This window comes from Mustela nivalis (genome assembly GCF_964662115.1).
Source record: "Mustela nivalis genome assembly, chromosome: 1".
NCBI classification, from domain to species: domain Eukaryota; kingdom Metazoa; phylum Chordata; class Mammalia; order Carnivora; family Mustelidae; genus Mustela; species Mustela nivalis.
The window spans coordinates 179,384,874-179,401,999 of record NC_139020.1 but is presented as its reverse complement, the minus strand read 5'-3'; the positions used below and the strand labels follow the sequence as shown (position 1 = coordinate 179,401,999).

Below are 17,126 nucleotides of genomic sequence, written 5' to 3'. Positions count from 1 at the left end.
GAGCAAAGAGCCCGATGCGGGGCTCGATCCCAGTACACCGAGATCATGACCTGAGCCGAAGGCAGCGGCTTAATCCACTGAGCCACCCAGGCGCCCCTGCACTAATATTTCTAAGGTCTCCTCCAGCTTCCAAGAAATTGGACTCGAATGAATGTATTTCTTCTTTTCAGATAACTTAGAATTAAGATCATTAAGCATTATCCAAAACTTCTCCTGACTGAAATATGGGAAACTAAGTTGTATCTTGTTAAAAACATTACCTTTGTTTAGGCACCTGAACTCTCAAGTTTAGGGTTGTCAGTAAAGTATACACCTGATCAGGTCACGTTCTGAGGGCTATAAAAAACCTTTTAAAATCTCATCTAACCATTAGAAATGAACACTCAAGGTTAGATTGTCCATTGGCATAACTTTTCCTCTCCTAGAAACTAACCTTGTGAAAGTAGCTGCCAAAATGTGCACAATACTATATTCGTTTATTTACTCATAACTATTTATTGAGCCCCCCATATCGTACGAGGCATTTTTCTATGGAACTGAACAGACAGACAGGCTTCCCACTCTTATGAGCTTCCATTTGAGTCAAGGACAGACAGAATAGATGAGCAAAAAAATATAGTAAGGTGGTGTTACCAGTATAGAGCAAGAATTGCAACAGTAATAAAATCTACAGGAGAGACTGGCCAAAATGATCATTATACCATTGACAGCGAGGGAGGAATTGAAAGTAGTTTAAGTATCCATCACTAGAGTATTCGTAAGTATATTATGGGATGTCCGTATACAGCATACTCAGTGGCTATTAAGAAGAAGGGAGTTGGTCTGTTTTACCTGATTTACATGGATGTCCACAATATATGACTGAGTGAGAAGAGCCAAATGGCAGAATAATATGTATAGTATCTCATTATATAAAAAGATCACAGTGTATAAAGTTGTGTGTGTGTGTGTGTGTGTGTGTGTGTGTGTGTATGTGTGTGTGTGTGTATGTGCTGGGAGAAGATTTAGGAGTTTACCTTTATCATTGATAATTTCCTCAGGTATATAGGTGTTGCATGGTATAAAAAGTTGGCTTTGACTTTTTTTCTGTATGCACTTTTGTGTGTTTTGGAACATTTTACAAGTTATAATAAAAAATAACTGGGGAGGGAAGGCACTGCATTCATGAAGTGTAGTAATATCTAAATGTTACATGATGTCAACAATATACTATTCATTTTTACTATAATCCTACTTTAAGCGTATCATTCTTTGTTTAATACATAGTTACTGAAGGCCTGCTGGGTGCCAGATTCATATGGGTACTTGGAATGCATCAGTGAATAAATACGCATTTTTATATGTGTATATTCAGACAAACGGTAGAAGGTTCTGTGAGGAGACAAAGTGCAGGCAATGCGACAGAGTGTCAGGATGAGCCTTGGACGAGGCGGTGGTTCAGTTTTAAATAGGGCTGTCAGGGAGGCTCGTAGGTAAATTTGAGTCACTAGCTGAGAGACAGGAGGGCAGAGCCATTCAGATACTGGGGGGGAAAGCGTTCCAGACAGGGTGAAGAGCAGTATGAGGTCCTAAAGTGGAGAGTCCTAAAGTGGTTGAACTCGCAAGCAGCCCATGGGACTGAAGGGAGGTGGGACACAGTTTAGTCATGACAGAAGGTGTGGTCAGAGAGGGAGAGGAAGAGAACATAAGGTCAGAGGGATGGGAGCCAACCAGATCCTTGTAGGACTTGGCTTTTGTTCTAGGGGAGGTGGGAAATGATTGGAGGGTTCTCAGCAAGGGGTTGGATGTTCTGAGTTGTGTTTCGGCAGAATCTAAATAGATCAAAGTGGATAAGAAGCAGTGGGCATGGGTGGCACAGAGATAGCCATTAGGAGCATTGCAGTCATCCAGGAGAAGAGGATGGTGGCTTCTCTCAGGTAGAGTGGACGTTGGAAGTGCACAGATTCTAGAAATATTTTGAAAGTAGAGCCAACAGACTTGGATGATGGATCAGATATGGGATATGAGAGGAAGAGAGGTGCAGAATTGATTCCAACATTCTGGCTTAAGTAACTGAAGGAGGGAATTACATCAAATGAGGTGGACAAGTCTGTAGGTAGAGCTATTTGAGTTTGGAAGACCAGGAGCTTGTATGTGGAGTATTGTGGCTGCTTATTAGACATCCCTATGGAAACATGTAGTAGTCAGACATATGAGTCTAGGGTTATGGGACATGTCTGAGCTGGAAAGACAACTTGGGAGGTCATCAGCGTATATGTGGTGTTGGAAGCCATAAGATAAATGAGGTCATCACTCAGCAAGTGTAGATCAAAAAGGGTCCCGTACACAGCATGTTTGGAGAATAACAAATCATCCCAAAGGATCTATAAGCAGCTTAACAGTGGTCATATCTGGATCATAGGGCACTTTTACTTATGTATTTCAGTGCTGTTTGAATCTTTATGATTATTATATGCCTAGAAAAGTAAGGAGACATGCCATGCATCAGAGTTTTGGAGGAGCTTAGTCAGAAGATCAGAGGTCTAAAAGTTCCTTCTTTAGAACCATTGAGTATCAATATTTCTATTTTATAAAAGCTTAATGATAAGGCTTTAAGTAACTGAGCTGAATCCTCAGCTAAGGGGAAAAAATACAGTATTTGTTGGGAAAGTAACACGTAATATTATTTACCTAAGTGTATGGAATGCTAGTTGGTCAAATATAAATATGTATCTGGACATACTGTTTTAAAGTGAAATATTAACATACTTATTCCAATTTGTTAGACCTTAAGTTATTTGGAATTTATTTCCCAGAGTAGATAAATTAGAGACATTTATTAACACATATGCTTTACTGTTTCATCTTCCCCTAAGAAGACGATAGTTTAACTAATGATGCAACTGAACTGGGATGCCACCAGGACGCAGAGTATAGTGAAACAAGCTGCCTTGACTCTTAAGCTTGTGTTACTCAGTCCTGTCGCTGCTCAACACAGCTGTCTGTTGAGCACAGGAAATGTGGCCAGTTTGAATGTGATGCACTGGGAAGTATAAAAAAGACACTGGATTCAAAAATTTAGTGCCAAGAAAAGAATGTTCGGTATTTAATTTATTAATATTTACATAGATTACAGGTTGAAGTGATGGTATTCTGGCTATGTTGGGTTTACAGAAATACTCAAATTAATTTTACCTCTTTCTTTTTACTTTTTCAGTGTGACTACTAGAAAATTGAAAATTACGGAAATACAATACTTGCATTGTATTTCTGTTGGGCAACACTGCGCCCAGAGCAGGAAATTTTGTACAGCCTAGAGGCTAAGAATGTTTTCTACATTTTTAAATAGCTTTAAAAAAAAAAGCCGTGAGAAGAATATTCTGCGATAAGTAGAAATTATATAAAATCTAAATTCTGGCCCCCTGGGCTTCTTGTTGGTAGACTTGCATGGCCAAAAAAAAAAAATTGTATCCAGTTAATATTACCACATTTTGAATTTTGTCAATAAAGAAAAAAAAATCTATGGAAATATATTTTCTCTTCCATTCTTTAGGTATCTACATAATATCCTCAATTTTGCCAATTGGCCCTCAATGCCAAAAGGAACCCATTATCTGGCCCCGTAAAAATTTGCTGTCCCCTAATCTGAATACTCAGGGTTGAGTCCTGGCTGTTCCCACTTAACTCAGTACCGAAAACATGACAACAACGGGGAGATACCAGTTCGGGTTATATGGCCTTGGGCCAGCACAGTTAAGGCACACATGGCTTTAGCAATATCTACTAAATGTGTATGTGGCCCTGTTACTAATCATCCCTTCCTGTGCTCTTTTCTTGAAGTTGAACGAAGAAGACGATTTAACATAAATGACCGCATTAAAGAACTAGGTACTTTGATTCCCAAGTCAAATGATCCGTGAGTACAATTCCATGTTAATCTGTGTCGTATATTTTTTTGGTACCTTAATGTTTATTCATATGTTGCAAAAAGTGCACAGCTACAGAAACTAGAGTCCAGAAATACCCCTCTGCCTTTGGTTCCATGGCTGGTATATTTCCCATACCTTTCTTTTGGTTAGTCTCATCAGACTAAAAATTTGAGAGAAATCAACTGAATTGCATTCAAGGGCTACTGGACATCAGCTCTGAGCTTGGGATATAAGGAGGTGGCTTTCTGAAGTCTGAGACTTTTTGGCAAATGATCCCCAAGCTGCTAGAAAAATTCTCTTCACCGTTCAGGCAGGACAGAGGTTTCAGTAGTGGTTTAGACTGGATTTGCTGGCAACTTGTATGCAACTCATATAGTACCGATGGGCCCTGAGAGCTGGGATTAGAGACTTCAAGTTTAACAATAGTCAACAGATAAAAGGTCAAAAATTGGGGCACCTAGGTGGCTCAGTGGGTTAAAGCCTCTGCCTTTGGCTCAGGTCATGATCCCAGGTTTCTGGGATCCAGCTGACATCAGGCTCTCTGCTCAGCGGGGAACCTGCTTCCCTTCCTTTCTCTGTTGCCTCTCTGTCTACATGTAATCTCTGTCTGTCAAATAAATAAATAAAATCTTAAAAAAAAAAATAGGTCAAAAAAACGTTTTTGAAAACTTGCATGCCCTCGCTGTGTTTTACCAACCTGGAAAAAAGTAATTTTCATCCTCTTTTAAGTACACGTCAGCTAATTTGGGTTTCAGCTTCCAGTCTCTGCTCACCTCCTACCCCTGTTCAGACAGATAACAGTTGTAAAGATAATTTCCCTACCAGCAACGTCAGCAAGTAGGACAACAAATATACAATTTTTATCCATTAGAAAGTGGCCCATTTGAAGTAAAGGGCTAGAGTGTATACATTTTAATGGCTCCCACAGGCATCCGATGAAATTAGCCTTTGAATATGACCTTTTAGCTACCTAATAAAATGTAAAGATGAAATCAAGCATTATTCATGCAAGGCTTATTAAATTTGCTATTCACATTATTGTCCGGGAATTTGTGACAAAATAAAATAAAATCATTGCCCATTGTAAGGTGGTCTTGATGGATGTTCAAGCAGAATTTCCATCATCAAGATTTTGCTTTCCCAGGTTTCAAGGAAAGCCATTTTGAAACTCAAAACATTCAGATTCTCAGTTCTGCAGCACAAATTTATCCTACTAAGGGGCTGTGACCTTCATTTCCTATAGTCAGTCTTGCATGATAGTTGAAATTGAATTCCCATTTTCCTGTTCTTTATCAGCTTTCACTTTTTAGCATATTCTTTTAAACTGTAGCATGTGAATCTCTTTAGCAACGTATTATGAAATTATGGGGCTGCAGTGAAAGCCTCTATTTGCATATCTTCTTTCTCTATTGTATTAGAATACTTACGTGTTTATAATCTGAACTGATAATGATCTTTAATTGTAGGCATTGTTTTAAGATAAATGGACTATAATCTCTAATGGGGGTTTTCCATACCAGTTTCTGGAACAGGCTCTGCAGCTGCTTTAGGAACATAGTCCGGCTGACCAGGGTCTTGCCCCATATGCTCTCCTCCCCCATAGCAGATCTCCTATTGTTGATTTCTATATTGGGGATCTTTTAATACTTCTGTGTGAAAAAAGTGTGGTTCTCTAATTACCAGGGGAAAAAAAGTTTGAATACCCTTCCTTTAAGCCTAAAAGCATAATCGATTGATTCGGTCTTACAGGAGGCAAAACCTAATAAGATAATTGGTTGGAACAGTCACTTCTTAGAAACCGAGTAACTGCTTACATGTGTCATGGGTCAGTACAGGTTTTTCAACTTCACTGGCCTAGTTAAGGCATCTTTCATTATGGTTACATTTCTCTCTGGCTGCTAAAGGGTCTGTTACTCTGATCTCAGCCCTGAACATTAAACAAGTCAGCTCCGTGCTCCCCGTATCTCAGGACACCTCCCTGGGTAGCCATCTTCAGTGCTCAGACCGCAGGGATCATCCCCCGGGAATTCTCTGCCTCTCAGAGGAGGACTTCTGTTTTGTTCTTCATCTAATCCATAGGAGGATCAATTACTTGGTGACTTGTTTTAATGACGCTCCATTCACGCATCCCTGCTGATACTTCCGATATTCCTCCAGCAGCCGTAGGTTGTGGGGTAGAAGAGTTTTCATCCGTGAAGTGGTTTTTGTTTATTTTTTCATTGTCCTTGTCATTGTCATCATGAACACTGTCGATGAAAGAGCTCAGATTAATTTAAGGTGCCCCAGAAATACTACGTAGGTAATTATAATTTCATTCTTAATTGTTTTTCTGGAGTGCTCTACATTTTTCAGCTCACTTTTACCTACATTTTAATGGTGTTCTTAATCTCCTCATATACATGAGTACATTACAGTTACAGTCATAAAAAACTGAAAGGCATTAAGCTCAGGCTGCCTGGATTTGAAATCCAGAAGAGTCCCTTTCTAGATGTGTGATCTTGGGGAAGACAGTTATTTTCCTCATCTGTTTAAAAAAAGGCAAGGGTGTTCAAAATATTCCTTCCTAGTCTGGTTCTTTTGAGGACTCAGTCACATAAGAAGAATGACAGAATGGTTCAGTGCCTGGAGTCTGGAGCCAGATCCTCTAGGCTTCCTGGCTCTACCACTTCCTAGCTGTGTGACCTTGGGCAAATTACTTCACCTCTCTGTGCCTTTGTTTCCTACCCTACAAAATGGGGACAATATTAGTGCCTAGACACTGAGGTGGTTATGATAGGATCAAATGAGCTCTGAAAAACCTTAAAAGATACCTGGCACATAGTAAATGTTGTTTAAAGATAGCTATTGTAATTATTCAGTTGAAACTGAATAACTGTCTGCTGTTACTTGAATTGCCTTCTAGACTTTTCATAGCACATTCATCTAAGAGGCCTCCTTGGAGTTCAGTAATGTACATGCGAGGCTGTTCATACATGTGTAGTATTACCATTTTATAGATGAGGAGATGGGGAGAGCTTTGAGAACTTGGCCGGGATATTCATGAGAAAATCCAAAGATACCACTTTTATGCTTCACATGGTCAAGTAGTAGGATCTCACGGAATTTTTTTTTTTTTAACTGTAGCTTATTCTGCCTGCCTGAATGAGTTAACTTTGATAGTCCTAGAAACCTGTAACTCTTTAATATGGTTTTTAAGAATATCGATTTTGTAATCAACAGAACTAAATTTAAGTCCTGACCCCACCTTGTCGTGGCTCTATAACAAGGGCATACTCCTCCAAACAGTGTATGTTTCAGCCTGTGCACCACGCCCCTCCCTTCCAACGTGCTCGTCTGGGTTAAGTAGGATAATGTCTAAGAGGTGGGCAGACAGTGTCCGGCACAGGATAAGCACTCAGTGAATGGTACCTGTCATCTCGTGTCATCGTTAAGATATCTTTAGACATCAAATGCCCTGAATGATGAATTTTCATTGTGCCTTGAATCCCGAAAAAGGTTGTTTTCTTCCTCTTCGTTACAGAGACATGCGCTGGAACAAGGGAACCATCTTAAAAGCATCTGTGGACTATATCCGAAAGTTACAGCGAGAACAGCAGCGCGCAAAAGAACTTGAAAACCGACAGAAGAAGCTGGAGCACGCCAACCGGCACTTGTTGCTCAGAATACAGGTAGGGGGCACGTGTTGTGAGGGGTTTGCGATACGTCCCTGACTTGGAGGTGGGAGGAAAGGGGATATAATGAGCCATGGGGGACTTGATTTACATGATCCTAATACAGTAGCTACTTGTTATTTATGGATTGCCTCTTTGTGAATTTGCCGCTCATAAAAATTTACCGTAAGCCCAAGATCAACATTCATGGTGCTCTCATGGCCCTTCGTGGACATGGGCAGAGTGGCTAATCTGAGTTAAGGTTGAACAAGACAATAACCTGCTGTCTTGTTTTAGCTCACACCGTAAGCATCCTTTTCATGGTCCTTAGTCCCAGGCTTTTCACATTTCTGTGGGTTTTATGGGTGAATTTTGCTGTTTAAAATGGCTCCTAAGAGTATTACTGAAGTTGTCTGGTATTCCTAAGCATGAAAAGGCTGGGAGGGGTCTTCTGGAGATAAGTTTTCTTTGTAGGTAAGTTCCAGTGCTCTTGGCTGTGATTTCCATATTAATAAATCAACATTGTGTATTAAGGTGTCTTTAAACATAAAACAAGGTTACATGTTGACTCGTTAATGAAAAACGACTAAGATACTCATAGAAACCTAACTCCATATTTCTTTTAGAAGCGATCGTTTGGTACATACTAATTCAATGTTCAGAGCCACTTTATAGAACCTCAGTGGCTTAGTGCATTTGGACTGCAGTAACAAAAGACCACAGACTGGGTGGCTTACACAACAAACATTATTTCTCAGGGTTCCTTAGCCTAGGAAGTCCAAGATCAGGGTGCAGGTAGATTCGGTGTCTGGTAAGAGCCTGCTTCCTGTTTCATAGACAGAGGTGGCATCCCTGGGTCTTCACATGATAACAGGGGGAAAGCGCTCTCTGGTGTTCTTTTTAATAAGGGCATGAATTCCATTCATGAGGACTCTACTCTCACACCTTAATTACTGCCCAAAGTCCTACCTCCAAATTCATCACCTTGGGGATTAGATTCCAACATAGGAATTTTGGGGTGGGGTGAGACACAAACATTCAGTCAATAGCAAAAATTATTTCAAAGAATAAGAATTGAAGTTGTTAAATACCAAGATGCCTCAGTATTCGGTGGGGGTATGTAGCCGATGGTCAAAGCCTATGTTTATAAGGAACTTGGAGACATCCAGAAGATCTTACCAAGATAAAAATTTTAGAAGTCATTGCAGACAGTGAAATTATTGTATCTTGAACTCACGCTACTTATTTTTGGAGTGAGAAATACTAATTTTGTTATGTGGAATTCATCTGTCATTCTGTGTACTGGGTAAACATGGTACTATTAAGTGTGAAATGGGGCAGTCCTTCTGTAGTATGAGCTCATGGTACTCCTCTTAGGCACTCGGGCTCTCATGCTGAGGGTAAGGGCATAATCATAACTTCCTCCGAAACTGTCCTGAAGAGGGCTAAGAAAAATGGACTCCCTGCTCATGAACAAAGGAGTTGGCAAGAGTAATTTTCATTTACTTGTTGACCTTGAGCACAGTCCACTGGTAAGAGACAACAGAGTACCTTCTTCTTGAGTAGATGGACCCGCCTTTTACCATATTTTCAGGTTTCCAGTGCAACTGTTTGTGGCCAGCAAAGCCTGACCCTTCAGATAGCAGTGTGTTCCACCTGATGGTGTGAATCCTGGACACCCAACCTCTCTAACAGAGTAATTTGTTTATGATAATAGTCTCCGACCTTTTGAATGCCCCAGAACATGGTTGACATTTCCCAATATCACTTCTCTCATGGCATGACAGTGATCTTCAGCAGGGTGGCAGAAGACCATTCTCCTCTAGGGGGTGCATCTTAGAATGTCCGCAGTGAAACAGAGGTTGCATGTCATTTGAAAATCCTTTTTTTTTTTTTTTTTTTTGAGTTTTTGTCGTTTGTTTTATGTTCGTATGATCATAAGTAGCCATAAGTCCTTTTCTCTTGAACTTAGCATACCCTTTTATAAAAGTAGCGTATGCTGATGTGTTATTTCCTTATACAAATGTTAAAACATAGGAACTGTTTTGAAAGACTAGGTTTTGTTTTCAGCATCCAAACTCATTTCTTTGTGTGGAATACGAATATTGTGAAAAATGTGGATTGGAAATGCCATGGTGACAGCATCATAGGTTTCTTCCGGTGGTAGCATGAGACAGCCTGTAGAACTTAACGTGTATCACGGAAAACATTATTAGTTAGGGAGGCCGTGCCATGCAATGAGCCTGAGTTCTCCAGATGAGACTTACCACATTGTTTAGAAATCTAAGTAATGCTTTAATCAGCTGATAAACATTTTTAATTAAACAAGAGATCAGGGTGAGATGTTTGCCTCTTTTCATCCAACTTCTTTTTTTTCTTTTTGAAACAAACTACACGTGTGGGGGAGCTGTTCGTATTAGCATGTTGGTGTAGATTTACAATAGTGCATGTTTTAAGCTTGGGCCTAAGGGCTCCCTTTCATTTTCACTCCAAGTGATGCATGCAGAAATTTTCACAGAAGAAAGAGCATGAAGCCTTAATATCTTTGGAACCATAATTTTATTAAACAGCCGAAGGCTTTAAAATGACGCCCAAAGAGACTTATGTTTCTGGAGATCGAGTAAAGGAACATGAACATACTTTTGTGACATCTCAGGCTCCCATCTTTTATGTGTCCGGCATCCAGAGAACAATCTGGACTGCACACTGGACATGACTTTTCAGGAAAGTGCATTTCTAGGCTTGTGGGCAAAGGTTGAGTAGCTGGATCACACTGGAGGCTGCTTGTCCCTCCTTCGTGTGGCAAGGTGACTTCACATTTATATTCTGTCGCTATTATATTAGGGTACGACAAGCATAGAAAGAACACTCATAGAGAGTCGTTGGGTTCATTTTAGGAGGGTCCAGGGATACTCAGGGGGAGTGCAAAGAGCTTGCTTGGAAGGCATTTTGCAGAGAGGAACCTGGAGAGGCTGTGACAGTTGGAAAGTGCATTAGTCCGCTCAGACCGCTCTAACAAATACCGCAGGTCAGGTGGGGACACGCATCTCCTCACAGTTCTGAAGGCCGAAGCCCAAGGTCAAGGTGTGGGCAGAATTAGTTTTTCTATACTTCTCTGGGAGGATGCCTTTTGGTTTTCCAGGAAAGGCTTTCCAGGGTCTTAACCTAGGTGTGTCTGTGTGTCCTAATCTCTTCTTCTTTTTTTTAAAATTTAAATTCAATTAATTAACATATAATGTCTGATTGGTTTCAGTGGTAGAGGTCAGTGATTCATCCATGTTACCTAACACCCAGTGCTGATTACATCACATGCCCTCCCCAAAGTCCCTCACCCAGTTACCCCATCCCTCCACTCCTCACCCCTCCAGCAACCCTCACTTTGTTTCCGTTTGTCTCCTTCTCGGGTTTCGTCTTGTTTCATTTTTTTCCCTCTTTTCCCCTATGATCCTCTGCCTTGTTTCTTAAATTCCACCTATTGGTGAGATCATCTGTTAATCTCTTCTTCTAAGGACATCTGTCCTATTGGAGTCTGGATTAGGGCCCACCCAAATGACCTCATTGAATTTAATTGCCTCTTTAAAAAACAGCATCTCAAAACACACATTCTGAGGTGCTGGGGGTTAGGATTTGAACATATGAATTTTTCTTTTCTTTTCTTTTCTTTTTAAAGATTGAGAAAGAGAAAAGAGGGGGAGAGAGAGCAACCAAGAGGGCAAGCGCAGTGGAGGGGGAGGCAGAGGGACAGCCTCTCGAGGAGACTGGGCATTGAGCTGGGAGCCTGACGCGGGGCTTGATACCCTCACCCTGGAACATAACAAATTTTTCAGTTCAGCCCGTAACAGGAAGGATGTGGAGAAAGTATAGAGAGAAATTATTCATCCTCCTTATAAAAACTTTCTTTTGGAATTAAAAAAAAAAAAAAAAAAAAAAAAAAAACCAGCCAAGCACAACACTTCCCTTGGGCCTGGTAAGATGAGTTAGGCAACACTTCTCAAAGTTAAGTTCCCTGTATACAACTTCCACAAGTTTTGCCATTCCCACTCCCTTTACTAGGTCATGATACCCTTCGTATCTTAGTAACTGTTTAGCTGTGCCCTCGGCCAAAGGAATAGCTACCATTTCTTTGTTAGTTCCAACCAACTTAATGAATGTTTAGGTCCTAGCAACTCAGTTGGCTATTTGAAAATACAAAACAGAAAAACCGAAAGAAAAACAGCATTTTTTTTTTAAGATTTTATTTATTTGACAGACAGAGATCACAAGTAGGCAGAGAGGCAAGCAGAGAGAGAGGAGGAAGCAGGCTCCCTGCAGAGCAGAGAGCCCGATGCGGGGCTCAATTCCAGGACCCTGGGATTATGACCTGAGCTGAAGGCAGAGGCTTTAACCACCGAGCCACCCAGGCACCCCAAAAAACAGCATTTTTATTTGATTTTCTAATAACTGTGTTACTTTCCAATGGGCTGTGTGTGTCTGTTGCACACTGCACAACCTCTCCAGCTGTGGAATCCAGTTGGACAGTGCCGTCCTCATTTCTCATCCTGTGTTGCTTTGTATGCAGTTCTTACTTTTTATCACAGCGACCACCAAAGACCCGGCTTTACAATGATATGCTATGGAGAAGCATGTCGCACAGTTTACTGCTGAGACCATGAGGCTTCTTGAGTTTGGTAGTTCTTGGAGTAGTGTGGTATTTCTCCAGTTATCTGAAAATGTCACAGTGCCCTACGAGTTCACTGCAGCACCCCTGGATATGTGTTCAGAGTTTAGGGACCCCAGGACTGTATTATTTACCAAACATTTTCTTTCAGTCAGCTCACATTTTGAAATTTTATTTTTATATTTATTTTTATTTGTGTTTTTAAAATTTATCTTAAGGAATATGAACATCTGGGAGAGACAGTCTTTGTATTTAATACCTAATGAAATCTGTGTAGCATTTAAAATGCTCTACTGGAAGAAATAACATTTATTAATTGAAAAGAGCAAAAAAAATATTTTTGTAGTTGTTTTTTCCTCTGTCAGATTTTTTTTAAGACTTTTTTAAAAAAAGATTTTATTTCTTTGAGAGCGAGAGACAGCACAGAGGGAGAGGGAGAAGCAGACCCCCACTGAGCAGAGAACTCTACACAGGACTCGATCCCAGGACCCTGAGATCATGACCTGAGCCAAAAGCAGACGCTTAATCCACTGAGCCATCCAGATGCCCCTATTACTTTACTTTTAGAGAAGTTTTAGGTTCACAGCACAATTGAGGAGAAGGTAAAGAGACTCCCCGTAGGCTCCTTGCTCTCCCACAGGTACTCCACCTCCCCCCAGCCACGCCCCCCACCACAGTGGTACATTTGCTACAACTGGTGGACCTACACTGCACGACACCATCACCCAAAGTCCCTGTTTGACCTTAGAGTTCACTGTTGGTGTCGTACAGCCTGTGAGTCTGAACAGGTATATAACGACACATACACCCCCTTACAGTACCACAGACAGCCCTTGGATTGCCCTAAAATCCTCCACCTCTTGAAACATCGGGTTTTCGCTTTCATTTTAGGAACTTGAAATGCAGGCTCGAGCCCACGGACTTTCGCTTATTCCATCCACGGGCCTCTGCTCCCCCGACCTGGTGAATCGGATCATTAAGCAAGAACCCACTCTCGAGAACTGCAACCAAGACCTCCTTCAGCACCACGCAGACCTACCTTGCACAACAACGCTTGATCTCACAGACGGCACCATCACCTTCAACAACAACCTTGGCGCGGGGACCGAAGGGAACCAAGCCTATAGCGTCCCCACGAAAATGGGATCCAAACTGGAAGACATCCTGATGGATGACACCCTTTCTCCCGTTGGCATAACTGACCCGCTGCTCTCGTCAGTGTCCCCCGGAGCTTCCAAAACAAGCAGCCGAAGGAGCAGCATGAGCATGGAAGAAGCCGAGCACGCTTGTTAGCGGGCGGTCCTGCCCTGCGCTTTCCGAAACTGCTTCCTTTCTCGATTCGTAGGTTTCCTAATTTCCCCGAAGGGGGTTTCTTGATAATTTTTCCTTTAATATGGAAGTTTTTTTCATGCTTTATCAATAGCCCAGGATATATTTTATTTTTAGAATTTTGTGAAACAGACTTGTATATTCTATTTTACAACTACAGATGCCTCCAAAGTATTGTACAATGAGTGTACAGTATCTGCGAACTGAATTCGCCCCGGACTTTAGCTTTCTGAGCAAGAGGATTTTGCATCAGAGAAATTTCTGTCCATTTTTATTCAGGGGAAACTTGGTTTGAGATTTTTTTTTTTTTAATGCCTGTGACATCTTTGGAAATTAAATGTAAAGTTTAATTGAAAGAATGTAAAACAACCAAAAATTTAAAAAAATAAAAAAAGGCAGAGAGTAAGAGATTGAGGAAAGAAAGGAAGAAATCCAAACTAACCATTTTTTACTTTGTAAATGTATTGATTCATTGGTACTGCCTTAAAGATCCAGTACCGTTTTAACAACATTTAGTCTTTCTACTGCAAGCTATTTAAGGCAATACAATATTCTGTTTAAAAAAAAAAAAAGTGCATCCAATTTCATGAGGATTGTCTGGTTAGAAAATGTAACTGATCCCTTACTTAGGTGCAAGTGAAATTGAAGGGTTAGAGAGAGAGGCCCTGACACATGGGCCCTAATCTTGCTGTCCTTCACTCTGTGCTCTGTTACAGTTTTCCTCATCAGTTAGTGTGATTCAGTTTTCCATAAGATATATTTTATTTCAAAAGGAAATGAGTGTCCTCTCAAAATATTGAGGAGCACTGAAAGTTGTCCTTTTTAAAATTTTTTTCCTCTCTCTTTCCCATTTCACTTTTGATAAAGAAAACCAAACTGGGCACATTTCTAATTGGCTTTCCTATTTTTATTTTTAAATTATGTTTTACTGTTCATTTGATTTGTACAGATTCTTTATTATCATTGTTCTTTTCAGTATGTTTGTATTAATTTGTAAGAATATGCATCTTAAAATGGCAAGTTTTCAATATTTTTACAACTCACTGGTGGTTTTCCGCATTCTTTGTACCCACGTGAAAGAAAACTTTTATGCAAGGTCTTGTGTTTAAAGAGAGCTTTGCGAATATTTTGTATATTACTGTCTCACTTGGAACTGTTTTTTTCCACACGTTTAAGGTGTAGTATTAATAGGCAAAAACTGGCTTTCTAGAGAAAATAAACTTACATATTTATTTTTAGTGATATAAAAGTAGCAATATTCTTGGAGAATGATCACCATAGCGTTGATACGCCCATAATGGTCATTTAAATTGGGGTTTATTTCAGCAAACAGCTGCTGAATTTTTGGAAGGAGAAATAACTGTATTGGCAAATTACTGTTACTGGGTAACAGTGTTTCAACAAGCAGCAAAGTTGTAAGTTAGTTTCAGTGCATTATCTACTTGTGTGGTCCTTTGCAATAACAGTAGTGTTACATGTAATCTATCTGGCCTACGTGTTTTATACAGCTGACATATGGTGTTAAGAGCCAGGCTGTTGAATGGAATTTCTCAGTAGCAGCCTACAATTGAATAGCAAGTGGCATAAAGCATATCCATTCAGAATGAAGTGCCTTAAATATAGCAGTAGTCTTTTTTGGACTAGCACTGACTGAACCGTAATATAGGAGACAGTTTCAAGATGGTATTTTTCATATTAAATATATTTTAGTGACAGAGTGCCAACTTTTTTCATCAGGAAATCTTATTCAGGAGGAATTTTTTTTTTTTTTTAAGAAAATGAGTTTAAATGTCAAATACGAATTGGCGGATGGGTATTGGAGGGTTCAAAGAGAAGGTGTGATTGTCAGGTGAATGAATGGATGGCTTCCATGAAAATAATCAACTGCACAGTTCCCATGCACGTCGGGCAATGAGAATCCTTGGAAACATTGATGATGCGATCAGTTTTATAGCTTTATTACCGAAGGGGGTAGGGAAAATTAATTCCCATTCTTTCAATCCCCTTAATTGTATAGCTCTTTTCCTAGAATAGTGATGCAAATCTGCATGAACAGCTAACTGTACCATAGTGTTCACTGATACAATCATAGCATTGTCTATTTTTCTCTTCATATTTATATGGGGGGAGGGGAGCTGGGTGCAGAAGTCCAAGATCGCTACGGTATGAAGTTTGTTTTCTTTAGCTGATGGTGAGGGTTCTTGAAAACGGAGCAAGGTTGACGAGCCCCTGGCCCAGGGAATATGGCCAGGGCTAAGTGACCTTACACAAAGCTCTGTTAGAGGAAGCATGGCATCTCGTACCACTGTCCTGACTTTCGCAACTCCTGAGCTCACTGCCACCTGCTTCCCCATCCCCTTCTTCTTAAGAGACAATTTCTCGGAGTGGCGGGTGAGGAAGCCCAGGAGAATGCTGCAGCCTCGGGGGGTGGTTTTATTTATTTCTTTTTTGCCAAATCGAGTGTGGATTTGTCTTAGGGACTAGTTAAGCCAAGAAGCAGTGGTTTGGGGTCGTCGTTTGTGACCGCGAGAGAATGATCCACACCACTCCCCTCATCCCTGAGAGCACACTTGTGACTCGGGGTCGGGCCTCCGTATGGAGTGACCAAAATGCCAAACTTGTCCACCTGCCTCCGGATAAGGCCATGGAAATACCAAACCCTTTGACTTTGCCAAAAACCCTTACAACCAACCTGGACATACACAGGATGACAAAGTTCTTTCTGGTTGTTTTTAAATAATAAAGCAATAAGAACAAATAAAATACATAGGAAGTTAAGAGATATAAAATAAAGCACAAAGGAATGCACTTATTAATATTTTTTAAAAATGCACTGGGGAAAAGTTGGTGTTGATAGCAGTATATTAAAAGACCCTATTTCTTGAAAAAAAAAAAAAAGACAAATGACTGTCTCTTGCGGACGCTTGGTACTGTAATGTTAATAATATAGTCCCCTGCTGTTGGACGCAGCAATCATTTCTGTATGGTCCATAGCACTGTATATTATGGATCGATATTAATGTATCCAATGAAACAATTGAACTGTTGTTCTTGATAGCCTCATTAAAGCATTTGGTTTTTCACATAGTGGTGGCCAGTTGTTTTTAGTTAATGACAATTTTGAGTATTGTTTGCCTTATCCAAAATGGTAGTGCACATTTTCTTCCAATGGAATGAATAACGAATTGCAGGAAAATTTTTAAAATGCCAGTAAGTACTTTTTTTATTTGAAATGCCATTCTAATATACTACTTCTCAGTTTTCAACATTTTTGATTATGACTTGCACTCAGATGAACTATAATTATACAGCTTCCCCCCAGCTACCTCTGAATTTGGGGGAGATTTTAAACTCCCAGATGCCAAGAATTCATTTTAGATACAGGAGTTTTATTTAACATGTTTTAGTGAGAGGTGGCTTTATAAGAAGAGAAATTGTCAGAGAAGCCCTTGCATATTTACGAAAAAGACATTGGGTTTTTAAAATACAAATTTACAATAATGAAAGCTTAATATACCCAGGTTGCCAGCTCCTGGCTGTATTTTTTTTAAATACAGCACTTAAGAATCATTTGATAAATGT

General features: G+C 40.2%; 1 protein-coding gene across 9 annotated transcripts in view; it reads left to right on the top strand.

Annotated features, from left to right (window-relative positions):
* MITF (melanocyte inducing transcription factor) overlaps nucleotides 1–16,631 on the top strand; it is a 221,172-nt gene extending 204,541 nt beyond the window's left edge. For all 9 annotated transcript variants that reach the window (XM_082691140.1, XM_082691139.1, XM_082691135.1 and 6 more), the window contains 3 exons: nucleotides 3,820–3,895; nucleotides 7,429–7,576; nucleotides 13,107–16,631. In XM_082691140.1, coding sequence (XP_082547266.1) covers nucleotides 3,820–3,895; nucleotides 7,429–7,576; nucleotides 13,107–13,508 — 626 coding nt within the window. In that variant the 3' untranslated portion in view covers nucleotides 13,509–16,631. The remainder of the gene's footprint in view (nucleotides 1–3,819; nucleotides 3,896–7,428; nucleotides 7,577–13,106) is intronic.
* The last annotated feature ends 495 nt before the right edge of the window (nucleotides 16,632–17,126 follow it).